Source organism: Melanostigma gelatinosum, assembly GCF_949748355.1.
Source record: "Melanostigma gelatinosum genome assembly, chromosome: 18".
NCBI classification, from domain to species: Eukaryota; Metazoa; Chordata; class Actinopteri; order Perciformes; family Zoarcidae; genus Melanostigma; species Melanostigma gelatinosum.
Window position 1 is genome coordinate 3,351,517 of NC_136651.1, and position 15,113 is coordinate 3,366,629.

Below are 15,113 nucleotides of genomic sequence, written 5' to 3' on the forward strand. Positions count from 1 at the left end.
GCGGCTGCGCTGTGGACGTCTGGGACTCTTGTGTCACCAGAGTCTGTTCAGTTGAACAAACATGCAGTGTTTAAGTCGCCCGTCTGCCAGAAACCTCGCAGCCACACTTAAAAAGACGACAACTTCCTGTTCAATCCTTTTTCGTTGGCGTCGATAACAAGTGAGCCGCGTTTGTGTGTTGAAGTATCCACGACTGCGGTATTGACCTGCCCTTCACCGAGGATCACTCACTCGCCCTCTCTGCGGTACTGTTGAAGTGTTTGAGATGCGACGTGTTTGTGGCACTCTTGTGTCCCTGTTTTCCCAATATTGGCTGTATTTATGCATTTATAGAAGGATGAAGGGCTTTAGCTGCCACCACTCCAAAAGAGAAATATGGGGGCTTTTTTAGACTGCCTTATATCAAATTAGAGACACTCAAGTTTATGGAGAAATACTATTTTTGAATCAGAAGAACGATTTGTCTAAAGACGTGAAAAGCCCATTCTAAATAGCCCATAACGAAACTAACAGTATATGCATCAATATATCTTCGGTGTCGTATCTTTAGTGTAACTAATGACAACATAAACTACCGAAAAACACCAGTAAAGTACCTGAAAATTGTTCTGAAGTATGGTAATTCAGTGAATGTATGTACATGGTCGTGAAACTGTAAAAGCATTTGTCTAAGTGTTGTCAAAGAGGAAGTCGCCCGGTGGAACAGCCTCAGCTGTAACTGACCACATTGTTGTCCCTCTCGTCTCTCTGTGATCGTAGAATACATGCAAAGTCTCTTTGGTGATGAGGGTTCATTTCCCGGCTCCCTTATCTCAGGGAATTCTCACGCTGCAGCAAATTAAAATAATCGTCTTGTACTCCGGTTGGTTTTTTCTGTCCCATGTTTTTGCTTTGATTTATCCATCTCGCTCTGCCCCTCCTTCACTCAGTGTTCGCTGTAGGACGAGTACAAACCCAGAGTGAGATTTGCATTCTGCGTCGGCCCCGGAGTCTCTCCTTCGGGGTAAAGCGATAGACAGATGCACATGCTGATGAGAAGGCAGGGGCAGGACGGACTCAAACGAGCCTGATAAGCCACTGCCTGGGGAGGACAGGGAACGGATTTGCTTAATTGGCAAATTTGTTCCACTTAGATAGCAGCAACCAGTGTTGAACTGCACCACACCTAACCCAGCCGACCGGGCCTTGCGGGTGTCAGCTGGTGGCGAGGTAGCATTGATCGTTAACCAGCGAACGGGAAGCTGATAAAAAGTGATCCGCTCCGTGTCCCTCTGAAAGTTTTCACTCTAACTTTTGTCGAGTTTAGCCGCGGATCATTTCCAGCCAGCGCAGAGAGAGAGAGAGAGAGAGCAAAATGAAATAAACTGGAGATATATTGAACGCAGCATCAAATGGTCAGCAGGGGGTCCGTGCACCATGCAGCAGAGGATCGTTTCCCGATAGCTCCCAGCTGTTTGAAGAGGCTGAGACGAGACGGCCAACAGGCCTGGAGCAATCGGTGTTTACCTGCCGAGAGGTATCGTCTCAAACTTGACACATACCAAAAAAAAGTATGTCCAGTTCAAGTCTTTCAAGTTCCTCCCTGCATCGGGCCTAAACACTCAATTATTCTGAAAGCAGACGTAATGCCCCACATTTACAATCCATTTAAATGTGAAGTGAAAGCGGCATGAAGACGATCACAAAGCATCGCGGTAGGTTTTTGTTCCATCTGATTCAATTAGGGTTGAGTTTCATTAACGAGCGCCCTCCTCCTCTCACTTCCCCCTCGTGCCCGCACCCTCTCCGCCTTCCCTCAGTCATGTGAGGCCCTTTGTTTTTCTCAATGCAACAATGACTTTCATGAAATCACATTAAACAAATGAGCCCTCCGATTCTGACAGCAGCATATTCTCGAGGCGGGGGTGGCTAAACCCTTGTTGTGTCCTTGGTTTATCTCCACACCGTCTCTGGAAATGTTATGTTCATCACTGAATAATTACATTTTAAGTACTTCAAATGACTTTGGATGAGAGGCTTGATGATTAATTACACTTGGTGTAGAATACTTGGGCGGTTAATGTGCGGCTAATGATTTTTTTTCTAAAGTTATTGGAGATCTTTTTTTTTAATGTCCACCACTAAACTTTCACACTTACAAAAGGCAGCCCTCCCTTTCCTCGTTTAGAGCAAGACTAAACATCTTTGCTTACATGCTATCCTGAGCAGGCTGTATAATAAAGGTTTGACAGTTTGAATAAAAGAATCACCTTCCTGGTTGTCCCAAATAACCCCTAAATGACTTACTCCACACACTCGAGGACTGAAAGCAGACCATGTCGTTCCAGAGTCACGCCTCAGTTAACATTTACAACACCTAAATGCACTATAAACGTGCTTTCATGAGTTTTGGACATTTCAAACTTGTCCCAAACGGGTTGGTTGTGTTTTCAGCTCCTGCACTGAATCAGTCATTAGTCATTTAAAAAAATAAATATTAATGTTCCATAGTGATGGCCGAGTTTGAGATGTGTATTGTTGCTTTGTGAGGCTATAAAATCCTGAGTAATAAATAAAAAAATTGCAATTTTCTGTGACAGTTATGTTCCCTGATGGTGGGTTAATTGTTTTCTTAGAGCAACATTAATTATGCAGTCATTATTATGACCGTGATCTTTATCCTCTGGGGATTTAGACTTCAGCACAGACTTTTTATTGTTTTCAAGTCGAACTGAACTTTGAAAGTTTTGTATGAGGACATGAAGTATACAGGACAACACTGTGGTTATTATGCACATTCTACAACGGAGAACACAACAGTCTTTTTAACTTATTTGTGGAAACTGTGTTCAGGCCAGTGGGTGGGTGTTTATAGTATGTGCTGCACTCTGTCAGATTTTAATGCTTTGTTCTACAAAATGAAATATGTTTCTAAACACTTCTCATTCATTTTGATGCTTTTACGCGTCTTAAAAAAGGCGTTTGTTAACAAGTGGCTAAATGAGACGACAAAACATCTTCAAACCGAACACCAGTCGTGATGCTAACCGTGACGTGGTGTGTTTGTAGCCTGACTGCAGCTTCTTATTCGTTGTGATTGTATTTAAGCTTCATATATATATATATATATATATATATATCCAGCTCCCTTCTATTAATCATTTTTCTTTTTCCTCAAAGAAACTGAAATTAAAATTCCCTTTTGCCAAGATGAAGAAGTCGACGTATATATATGCATACAGAACAGACATTTTGACAAAATAAGTCAAAACAAACACTGAGCTTTTCTGTATCTATAAAGTACATATCGACTTCTTCATCTTGGCAAAAGGGAATTTTAACTTCAGTTTGGCTGATTATGAGATTATCATGGCCTAACCAGAGCCAATAATGTAATGGCTTCAACATCACAGTGCACATGATCTGTTTCGTAAACTGCTCCCTGTCTATAAAAAGTGGAGCCAAGTGAAGAGATTTGGCCTCCTCCACTCTTGTCACCAATAAACTGCAGCAGACTTAAGCTGTTTGACGACGATACATTCTCTGTGGTCTGACGAACAGCGTGCACAGATCATTGCCTCTGTCGCTGCTGGGACAGATAATGTGGCATTCTCTGATTTTCATTAACATCCGACACAGCAGCCCAGCGAACTCCCGCGTGGCTTAGTTACAGCGAGATGTGGATAAAGCCCCCCCCCCCACCTCCCCTCACTGTTAGTGTTGCTTCTGAAAACATGGAGAGAGCGGCGACATGAGGGGATTTCAAGCCGTAAAGTCGTCTGTCCGGCGTTTATGTCTCAAAACAGCGTGCAGAGTCGGAACTCGTTTCATCTGCATCAGGTCAACTCAGCAATTATTGCAACCGTTGTATTAATCTCCATCAGGGTGCCTTTGCAGATTGCAGCAAAATGAAACGGTCAAATAAATGTCAAGACCAAAACAAATATGGCTGTTCGAAATGTGCCTTTCAACAGATCACACTGCACCATGACCTCAATTCCTTAAACTCAAACGGTGGCTGAGCTACAGCTTCTCTCTCTCTCTGAGACAAATTTCACAGCGCTGGTTGCAATAAAGGCTTTAACCTCTCAGCAGTGTCTAAAGTCACGGAAAAAGAAGAAGAAGAGAACAGCCACATCCCCAACTGCTGATGTGAGTGGTGCAAGTCACACTGGAGGGAGCTGGATTCAGTCCCTGCATTATTTACTGTTACCATTCTCTTTGTTAGCCAGTCACATTAATGAATGCATGAGGAGTTGCCTATTTGATGACCACAATGCAATGGGGAGAATCGAGGTACATCGATGCTCCATTTGTGAGAGCTGAATCATTCATCGCACACACACATACACACGCGCACACACACGCACACACGTGTGCTGTGGAGGGAGTCCATGGTCATCTTTAAGGAGTCTTAAAGCCCTCATCTACATTTTCTTTCATGAACAACGTCTTAATAATATGGAAATACAGAAACCACAGTGCAGCCAGTTGGAGAAAATGTCTGCTATACATTTCAGGTACATGTTCACACACTAGTACTGACTTTCATCTTGAATATATGAACAGTTTTCACTTCACGAAAGTTTATTTTGACATTTTCGTCGTCTGGAATAGTCTTGTTTAGCGTTTGGTTGCATTTGGCTCCACCCTCCACCCTTGTGTCACTTCTGGTTCCACAAAAAAACGGACAACGGTCAAAACTTGAGTCGGCAAATCACTGACGTCACATTGACTACGTGCACTTTTTATATCCAGTCTACGGTTTATACATTCGTCTGATATGACACTGTGATTTGTGAGGTTTTCAGCGTATTTGTCGAAACATAAATAACAATACAACCAGTGAAAAGCAAAAGTATAACTCTCAGTCAAAGGGTATTTTTACTTGAGACGTTTGCGTGTCAGGAAACCTTGTGACGCAGCATCACATTGTACCTCGCTATGGATTCTGCAGCAAAAAACTCTTTCAATTGACGTAAGAAACAAAATGTGTGTTACTTTTACGGCAAATGTGTTTATTCCATGCGTGAAGTTAAGATTAATGGCAGGAAAACAGGTTTATGCAGAATGTCTCCCACCATCAGTTGGGATTAAGTGAGCTAGCTGGCTAACTCTGAGAGGGTGTTTGCATGCGTTTGACTTATTTCACTGTACAGTAATCTAGTAACTCTGAGGCCTTAGTGCTAATTTATCAGTGCAAGCTCATGCAGAGCGACACACGGTGCTGGAAACACATAACGCCTCCATGGTGCGGCTTAATATGGTAACACAGTCTTGCAATAAATCAAACCTCAGTGAACTGTTAGAAGACAGTCTTTGTGACAGAAAGTTGTTGATTGGTGTTGAAGTCCATAGTGTTGTATTGAGAGTGTTGTTAGTAGTGTGTGAACAGAGCCCTTCATTGTCCAGGGAGCTAATGGCGAGCAAGCGGGCGCGTTGATGATGTTTTTATCGCCACTGTCGCGAAACCAACCGATTTTATTGCTGTTAACAAACATCAGCGATGTAAACAAAGCTTTAACTATTAGCACGATAAATCAATCGTAATTTATGAGTCAGTGCATGTAAAGACCCGTCGATCCCTTTGGTTCCAGTGGCTGTGCTTTGAAATGTGCTGGTAGGGCTGTCACTTTGTTTGCCGATGGATCACGGACTGTGCCTTTAAGTAAATGCAAAGCTCCAGCTGCTTGGGCACACACAGGCTTTGATATTGACATATCTGCCTGCTGAGCCTTCACATGAAGGCGCGCGACATCAGAGCGCGGCACAACACTCAGCACTCAACAGGACCGTCCGCAAGAGCCTCATTTTATATTCATAGTAAAAATTAAAATGGCTTTGACGGGCTCTCTCTTTCACACACACACACACACACACAGAGGAGGGAGAGAGGGGAACGAGAGGGGGAGTGAAATGAATACATGACATCTCAATAAGTCACAGCCGTACAGCCGTTCACCAGAGAACACAGCAAACAGAGAGCATGGCGATGCACATGGATGGACAGATATTACTCCCTGTATATGAATAATCTCTCCCCTTCAACAGAGCGAGTGTGAGGAAATAAACAAATGGCATCTCCAGCTCATCAACTGCAAGCTCTGGCTTCCACTAAACTGCAGAGATGTGCAGACGCCGGAGAGCAACACAACATTGTACCATGAATACAGAGTCACACTGCGAGGAAAAGCAGACGGATGACTGCTCCTCTCCAGGCAACGCAGGAGAAAATGTTACTTGTTTGAAGTGCAAGAAGCCCTCACCTCAGCCACAGGCACTCCCTCTGGGGGACGGCAGTGCAACACTATCATGCCATTCAGAGGCATCTCGGTGCCTTGGGGGTCCTGCTCAAAGTTCTTCCTCAGGTCTGGGGAAGAGAATAAACATCCAGTGTTAAAGAACACCTGCAACAGCACGGAGGAAGTGTGATTTCACGTGTGACCTCGCATGCAACTTCGAGAAATGATGGCGACTACAGAACCACGCCACCGGTTTTGAAGAATACCCTTTTCATGGATGATATCAATGACCTGATATCAGGTCATTGTGGTGTCAAAGTGACGTGTTGCTTACACGCGATGCGGACAGTTGCCTTGCGGCTCTTGGAGGTTCCCAGGTGGCTCCAGGCGACGCACAGGCACCAGTAGTCCTCCGGGCCGTGGAAGTCCTCCACCTGCTGACGCGACACGTTGATCATCACCTCGCGGATCTTCAGCCCTGCAGAGAAGAAGAAGAAGAAGACCGAAGCGTGGATCAGCATCGTATCACAGGGCTGATCAATGCATGAGATGAAGGTTTGAAAAAAAGAAAAGTCATTTCAGGGATCGTTCCTGGACAATTGTAGCCGTACAGTATACTGGTATCTGGTATGTATCACTAGGGAATATCCAGATACGTCATTGGCGGTCTTTCGATAAATGCTTGTTAAAACTGCAGTCTTGCCGAACAGATGGCCGGCGCTGCAAAACGCTGGTTGGAGGAGAGATTGTTCGTGAGCCGTAATATCCTCTTTCAGTCTCTGTAAAACATAATCCATTGACACACAAGTGACTCTAAATGCTATCCAGTGGAGGCATTAAGTGAGAGGAGGAACACATCAGCCTGTTATTGTTTTAAGGGACAGCGTGAGCACTCTGTCTTTATTTCATCTAAAAAAACATTCAAAGAGCTGTAATCTAATAGAGAAAAGCAAAACAATGCAATTAAATACTTCATCTGAACGCCGACACTTCCTATGACGATGGAATCATCTATTTCTGCAGAGCTGTGACTTGACGTCACACCGGCCCTTCGTTATTATCTGCATATCGTCTCAGATCCGGCTCATAATGAGCGCGTGTGAGACGAGCATTTCTCAGCTGATGGGAATTTAAAAGCCTGGTATTTCAATTATGCCAGACTCCGAACAAAAGATGACGGGCTCGGACCATTAATGCATCATCGGGTGGCTCGATTGAGCATCTAGGTAATTGCAGCTTTCAACCAACATATGACATCCTAAAACCTCAGTCAGCCAACCCGAACTGATGTATTAATATATGCATAAATGAACACATACGTCATGAAATGAATACAGTTGTGAACAGCTCATTTAGATGTCTCGTCTCTAAAGTCACAATAACAAATACCCAACCTCTCAAAGAAATATTAGGAACATTTGCGTTCTATGTTTAAGTATCTACGACAAAAACAGTTTGAAAAAAATACATTGACGCGCAAAGAAGGAAACCTCGGAGTGTAAAGGCTCTAAAACTCACAAAAATGTGTCCGATTCATATCACATATGGATCAAAGAAAATATCGATATAACTTATTATATTTCATGGCTAAAATGCTTCTTGAGCAAATACAACAAATACAAACAGAGGAGCAAGTGGTGTAACTGCAAACTCACGTTGTCTTGTCTTGTCGGTGTGTTTTTGATTCACGGTCGCATTCAGCACCGACCTCACCTGTGACTGCAACCTTCTGCTTTTTGCCGGTTGAATACTTTTAATGAGCTCGCAGCAGCAGGGCGTGTGTGGTTGGCATTAGAAGCATCGCAGAGCTCTGGTACCGTCGTTGGAAAGTGGACAGCACAGCGACGTCAGTGAGATAACAGGCTGCGGCTCATTCATGTGTACGTAGGCAGTTTGAATCCTGTGCGGGGATGGCGGACTCCGCCTCTAACAATGAAAAATATATAGAGCGGTTGCTACAGAGATTGAATGGCTGACAACCACAAATAGCGTCAAAAGGATTATAATAAATAATATGAATTTAAATAATAATTCCTTCTTATTAATAGATTTAAATCTTCTACTTCTTAAACCTTATTTTCCAAAGGCAGGACATCAATAAAGGTTGTACTTTACACTGATTTCTAGTACAGCTAACAAGTCATGCCTCACAACACATCTCACAGCGGCTGTTCAGAAATCACTGTAAAAGCCAGCCTCTTGTGGCTTATTGCTTAATTACGCGGCTCTACACTGAGAGGAGTCGTCTCTCCACAGGCTTTCGCCGTCATGCCGAACATTGCAAACAGCTCAGACAGGGGCTGGGATTAAATGGAAACTAATAATACAAAATGAAAGGTTATCAAAGGGAGCCTAATGAAGTACTGTAAAACAGAAATGTTCTCCGAAGACACTGTAATCCTCTGCAGACTTTTCTGTTTGCTGCTGCCTTTAATTGAACCACATTCAATTAATATATTAATCAATTTCCTGCATTTCTGCATTTTACTACTGTATTTTATTTCTTACACTGTTTCTTTAATTGCTGTTAAATCTCCTTTTCTTTTGCCTTATGTTTTGATGCTTTTAATGGTTTTAAAAGGACTGCACAACATATCGCCATTTCCTCCGGGACCGAGTTCGTGCAAGGCGTACACTATAGAACGCAGATCGGCAGAGATCTTTTCCAGACGTGGTTTGTGTGCGAGTAATTGCAGAATTGCGGCAGCGTATGGTTGATTGCGTGCAGCGTAATGTCTCAGGGAGACATCAATTATTGTTTCAATGTATGTTTTAAATCTCCTTTACTTTTTACTACTGAATTTTATTTCTTACACTGTTTCTTTAATTGTTTTTAAATCTCCTTTTCTTTTGCCTTATGTTTTGATGCTTTTAATGGTTTTATGTGAAGCACTTTGAATTACCTTGTTGTTGAAATGTGCTATACAAATAAACTTGCCTTGCCTTGCCTTGCAGTGACTGACTGATATTACGTACAAGACACACACACACACTCACTCCATCTACTCCTCCTTTCCACCGCTACAAATTAGAGCCTTCATCAACATGCCTGATTCAGTGAGAGTGAGGAAAATAAGATTTCACTCGAGAGGCGGTTGTTGTGAACAGGAACCGCTTCAGCAGTTGGCCAAAGCATGCAAAGCAGCGTGACTTTGCATGCTGCAGATTTCCACAAAATATAAAACAGCGAGATTCATCCACAACAGCGTCTCCACAGTTCTAACCACATTAGTTGTACAGTGCAGGATGAGGCTCTACGGATGTTACACAGCTGTTGTTTTTAAACATATGATCAGATATATTGAAGCCTGGCACCGTGTGCGACTTAAAGCCAAAGCACCGTTTCAAAAGAGCGGCTTTTAGGACTTTTTCTTCAATAGCGTTTCAGAGACACTTCAAACATCACTCCCCTGGGTATCCTTCTGTTATCCTACAAACAGAGAAAGAGAGAGAAATCATGAAACATGACGATGCATTTAGGACCTGCACGGCTATCTCCTAATATATTTCAGATAACATTTCCACCCGCACCCTTTCCCGGACTTTTATTCGAGACTCGGGTTGAAATACAAATAATCTTTTATTGTTTAATTAAATAAGATACATGATGAATCGTTATGTTGTTTTGTATATTCTGTTAACAGCTGTTCATATACTTATGAGGAGTATAAATCGTGTGACAGAAACCGACACAGATAGCAGCTTGGCGTTACACCGCTACTGTGCAGTGATGGTGCTGGTTCACTGATGGTTTCATTTCCTCTTCTGCAGCTCAATGACGGCATTTTAGCCGACTTAATGGTGACATTATTCCATGAAAGCTCAGCGCTTGAGTTTGACTTCAGAAAGACTCATTAGCTTAATTAATATTAACAGAACATACATTTTCATCTCAGATCAGTGGGTAAATAAATGGAAAACTGGTCTGGTCCGTGTGTAGAGTCTAAAATATGTCAATTTAGAATTGAAAATTCTTAAGAAATAGGTAACCTCGCATCCAAATTTCAACAAGTGCTTTTTGACACGTTTCCCTGCTGGATTGTGACAAACGCTCAGTGAGGAGACGAGGGAATGGGTTTGGTTATGAGGTCTCTTGATTCTCACAATCAGACCTCCTCATCTTTATTAATGATCAAGAAAACAGAAGAAACGAACGCATAAACAACAGTCTGCTGCTCCGGATGCTGAAAGCAAAAAAAAAAAAAACTGACTCATAGAGGCTGGAGTCAGATTTGACTCCAAAAGCTCTTTTTGTCTGGCTCACAGTGAGAACATTTCTGTCACTGATCACTGAAGAAAAATTAAATGAGAAAACAAAGAGCGATAACGTCTGTGTCACATTACACTGCAACAGTGATATAAAATAGAAAGCAAAAACCTACAAATAACAAACACTCACGTTCCAACACAGATGCATGGAACACCACCAACACACACAAAGCCCACGCTGACGGGCGGGGGGGGGGGGGGGGGGGGGGGGGGTGAGGGCCACGGTGCTCCTGCTGAAGGCGAGATTAACAAAGAGAGAAATCAGAAAGACACTCGGACTCCGAGGTCCCCTCACATTAGGCATCAAAGAGCTCAGTTGCTTTCCCAGAGTAGCCTGGAATGACACTCCGTTTGAGATATTATCCAATAACTGCTCGGTCATGTCGATGACACGCGGCCACTTCTCCGCGTTGGCGAATACAAACAACCGTTCAGCTCCCTTCCACGATCCTGTCCCTATAGCCACCTGTTTTCTTTGTTGCCTCTCTTTCCTTCATGCTCTTGCCAGTGGCTCCTGACAGAGCACCACGAAGCCTTGACAATGGCCCTCAAGGTGGAGCAGCTTTCACATGCCCCTTTAATCATGTCCTTTAATATGTCTCTAACGCGGCCTCTATAAAGGCGTCAGGAGGAGATATACCCGTGCCGACGCTCACTTATCCCTCTCTCTTTCACTCTCTTTCTCTTGTCTGTCTTTTGGTCCGTCTGGCACGGGTCCCTGTGGTGTGATTTTTCCCCGCTTTGGCCCATTGTTCCGCCTTGGCGGAGTCTGTGAACAGGGGCCGATGGGAGCCAGGCGGTGCCAGCTACAAGTGGCTCCGGATCCAAGCAGCTGGGGGGAACTCGATTGGTCCGGCTCGGCTCGACCGAGGGCCGGATGTCTCCGTGGTCCTCCGTTCGGGTGGGGATTTTACAGAACTCTGTTTGTCTTAGGGATCCTCGCGAGGCAGCTCTGTACACAGCGGGTGACGGCTGTGGGTGGACGGGTGTAGCTTCGGGAGCGCGTCCGTCTGATGCGAACGGAGCTTTGGGGAAATGCTTGTGTGATGTGAGGGCTGGCTGAGGGCCAGACACAGACGAACCTTGCTAGACAAGCGGAACATGCTCCCAGCAACAGCTTCAGTCTGGTCCCAGCTGTGTGTGTGTGTGTGTGTCTGTGTGTGTGTGTGTGTGTGTGTGTGTGTGTGTGTGTGTGTGTGTGTCATACTTAATCCCGGAACCAAAGGGACGCATTACTCCGTGCATAAAAAAAATCATGATAATTCAGCCATTAAAATGCTGCGAGTCCTTATTTGTGTCATTCCCAGAGTCGCCTTGTTTATGTTTAGTCAAAAAAAATCTGCGTGTCTGCTTATTAGGAGCCAGTTTTACATAAGCAAGTAGTTTTCACTCTGTGGGCCCACTTCAGTTGTTCCACTTCCATTTCCTTGACTAATACGTGGTGACACCGAGCGACTCCGAGGCATCTCACGTTCCCTAACCGGTCGCCACCTTTCTCCCTTTGTCCTGAGTTCATGCCCGGCTGATGGTATCGCTCAGCCGGCCGGGATCATAATACACAAACAGTGGCGTCAGTCCTTCACAGAGCATCAACAGGAAGAGATATCTATACTTCCTCCATCCCTCCCTGCATTCAAACGCTTTCCCTCAATCACTATCTCTTCATCACTGAATCTGCAGGAGCTGCTATCCCCTCCTTCTCGAGACAGCCAACGCGGTATCCATTTCCAGGCTCGCTTTCACTCTCCCGTCGCCCTCTCCACTTTCCAACGTCGTCTCTCTTTCCTTTATCCTCTCCTTCTCTTATCTCTCCATCAGGGTATCATGCTTTCAGCCGAAGTCTAAAGGCACAGATATCCCCTCTGTTCCACCTTCCTCTCTGCTCTTCTTTCACCCCGTCCTTCAATAATCTCCTGACTTCTATCACTCGTCTCCATCTCTTCCCCCTCTTTTCAACAGAGGCAGAAGTGAAGTTCTCTTCTGCGAGAGGTCAACGTGTGCAGTTTGCTGTGTTTTGTTTACAGCGACTTCCCTTCTTTTATTTTGCCTTTGTACTTTCAGCCTATTCCCCCACTGATAACAGAAACGGACTGATTTACTGTCAATAAAGACCGGATACAGCTTCCTAAAATCGTTCAAAGGACTTTATAGATGCAAGCTGTGTTCCTGAAGGGAGGTTGGGTAGCGATGATTACATGGAATAGCCAGCTGAGCCTTGTCTGCCTGCAGTTTATCAAAAGGCTTAACCATTGCAGAGGGATGAGGAAATAAACACTGCAGCAATAACTGTGCTGATCATTGTGCCTTCATCTTGACACAATCCCAACTTTGGGTTAAAAGATTATCTTCGTACTGAATATGAAGAAGGCACACAAGGAAACGCACGGTTTCAGATCAGCGACATAACAATGTAGTGCAATATTTAGGATGTTACATTTTCCGTGTGATAACTGAGCACCTTTCATTCTCTCTTTCTCTCCCATGGTGTATTGCTCTTTGTCTCAGGGTGCAGTTTCAGGCATTGTCTTGCATTAGCCCGGACAACCCTTCACAGCCACAGGAAGTGCCTCACAATATCGGAGTATACTTGAATAGGCTCTCTACAGACAGATCTCTCCATTGTGTTTATGTGGGGCTGGGCATTACTGTCACTTCAGATCAGTCTCCTGTTTCATGGTTCACGTTAGGCCAGTTGCCTTTAGTGCTGCAGCGGAAGCACACAAACATTAACGACAGATTTTGACGCTCATAAAGCCAGAAACTATGTTTGCTCAACATCATAACGTCCACTCGCGTGCGCACAATACAGATTTACTCTTTTTCTCAAGCAGTTATGCGTACCCATAGGGAGACCTTGTAAACACCGCGAGGAACGCTCAGCATTTCCTCTAAAAATCTGCGGGAAAATATCTTCATGCATTCAGACTGATACGATTCTGCAAATTCAATTCCACTTACTTACTGAAATTCCCACTCTGACTCAGCAGATGTGGACCGCTGCAATAAGCCTTCCACTGGCCGACTGTTACATTCTGCTTCCCTCTGTCCTCTCTTTCGGTCTGTTTTCAGTCAAATAAAACAATGACCGGCAGCTGATCTGTCAAACAGCAACCTGCACTCTGAAGATAGACAATGTTAGAAAAATAAACATCGGTGCTTTGTAGTCTTCATCACAGATCTCATTCTCCCCACTTTTGTTCAAGCAGTGAACCCTCACTGGGCCGAATTATCCACCAGAACGGCTGCTGATAAAAAACACAAAGATCGTTTTTCATACAATACAAAGTACTTAAAGGGCCAAAATCACCCAAATCAATACTTTTTCTTATTAAAATCTGCTAAGGCACTATCATGTAAGGGAGAGACAAGTGTCATGATGGTTGAGGTTTATGCATGATTAATTATTCATATTTCATCGTCACTGAATGATTCGCCAGACATCGAGCATTTCTTTTTACTGTTCTGTTAATAATTAAAGCACATGAAAACCACTTGTCCACTGAAAACCGTGCATTTCCAAATGAGGTAATTTGTTTTCGATTAACTGAAAACAATTAGTTTTACTGGATTATCTGAAAAAATGCATTGTCAACAAAAACTTAAGGATGTTCTTCTTTGCTAGTGACAAGTTGTGTTCACTTTTTCAGTGCTTGTCAACATACATTTGGGAATCTGGAGTATCTACCAACCCACAAACTGTGAAATAAAACAACCCAGTCAGTTTTTGTTGTGGGCTGTCGAGATGTGAAACACAACAAACCATTCAGATTTGACTCACCTTCCTATGTCACATGCATGCTCATCAGAATATACAACATACCAGATATATATATATTGATCTGCTCGCCCATAACGGAGACAGCATCTCATGGTGTATCACTAAACAGTTTCCAGTTTGTTGAGATTGTCAGGCTGTAAAAGCCCGCCCACTCATCCACCCAGATTGAATTTCATCAAGAAGACAATACAGACGGCCAAAGAACATGTCTTTCCTCCAACAGAATAAGAAACAACACTTGGTGATCCACAGACAAGTGCAGCAATACTTGGACGTGGCCATGACAGTTGTCCATTTCAGCATTATGTCTTGACCAAGTGCAGTTATAGAGGAAACCGAGCCAAAGGTGGTTACGGTAAATTAAACCGCTCGGCTCTTTTGTCACCTATTAGCATTAGCATAGCAGCCATTTACCGTGTTGTGTCTATATTAGGCAACGATATTTGGGGAAGCATCTGCCAACCGCCTGATTTTCATAGCAAGTGCAACGACTTCCAGAAACAGCACTTTGACATGTTGGTGTTTTTTCTGTTTGGTATTTTCATACTGCGAGTGTTCGGCAGGAAGGTGCGAGGAGGAGGAGGAGAGGCACACACCGACAGCAGTTTCATTCAAGTGAGGCAGCACAGAGCAAGGTGTTGGTATTTTGGTGAAAGCTGCATCATTTATGTGGTAAGAATAGACATCCTAACGTCGGGTTTGTTTTTCTTTTGGGTGGTGCAGCCTCACACGGCTGACAGTTTGGTGATTCTGACAAACAAGCACATGCTAAATCCTTCGGAGGAAATGTGCAACGATTCCAAGAACAATGCTCATAATGTAACCGTTGTAATTAAACAATCCCA

General features: G+C 43.8%; 1 protein-coding gene across 1 annotated transcript in view; it reads right to left on the reverse strand.

Annotated features, from left to right (window-relative positions):
• LOC306792151 (netrin receptor UNC5D-like) overlaps positions 1-15,113 on the reverse strand; it is a 144,425-nt gene that overhangs the window by 35,988 nt on the left and 93,324 nt on the right. Inside the window, exons 3-4 of the mRNA XM_079289173.1 lie at positions 6,556-6,699; positions 6,246-6,349 (exon numbers count right to left, since the gene is read on the reverse strand). Of these exons, the coding sequence (XP_079145299.1) occupies positions 6,246-6,349; positions 6,556-6,699 (248 nt within the window). The remainder of the gene's footprint in view (positions 1-6,245; positions 6,350-6,555; positions 6,700-15,113) is intronic.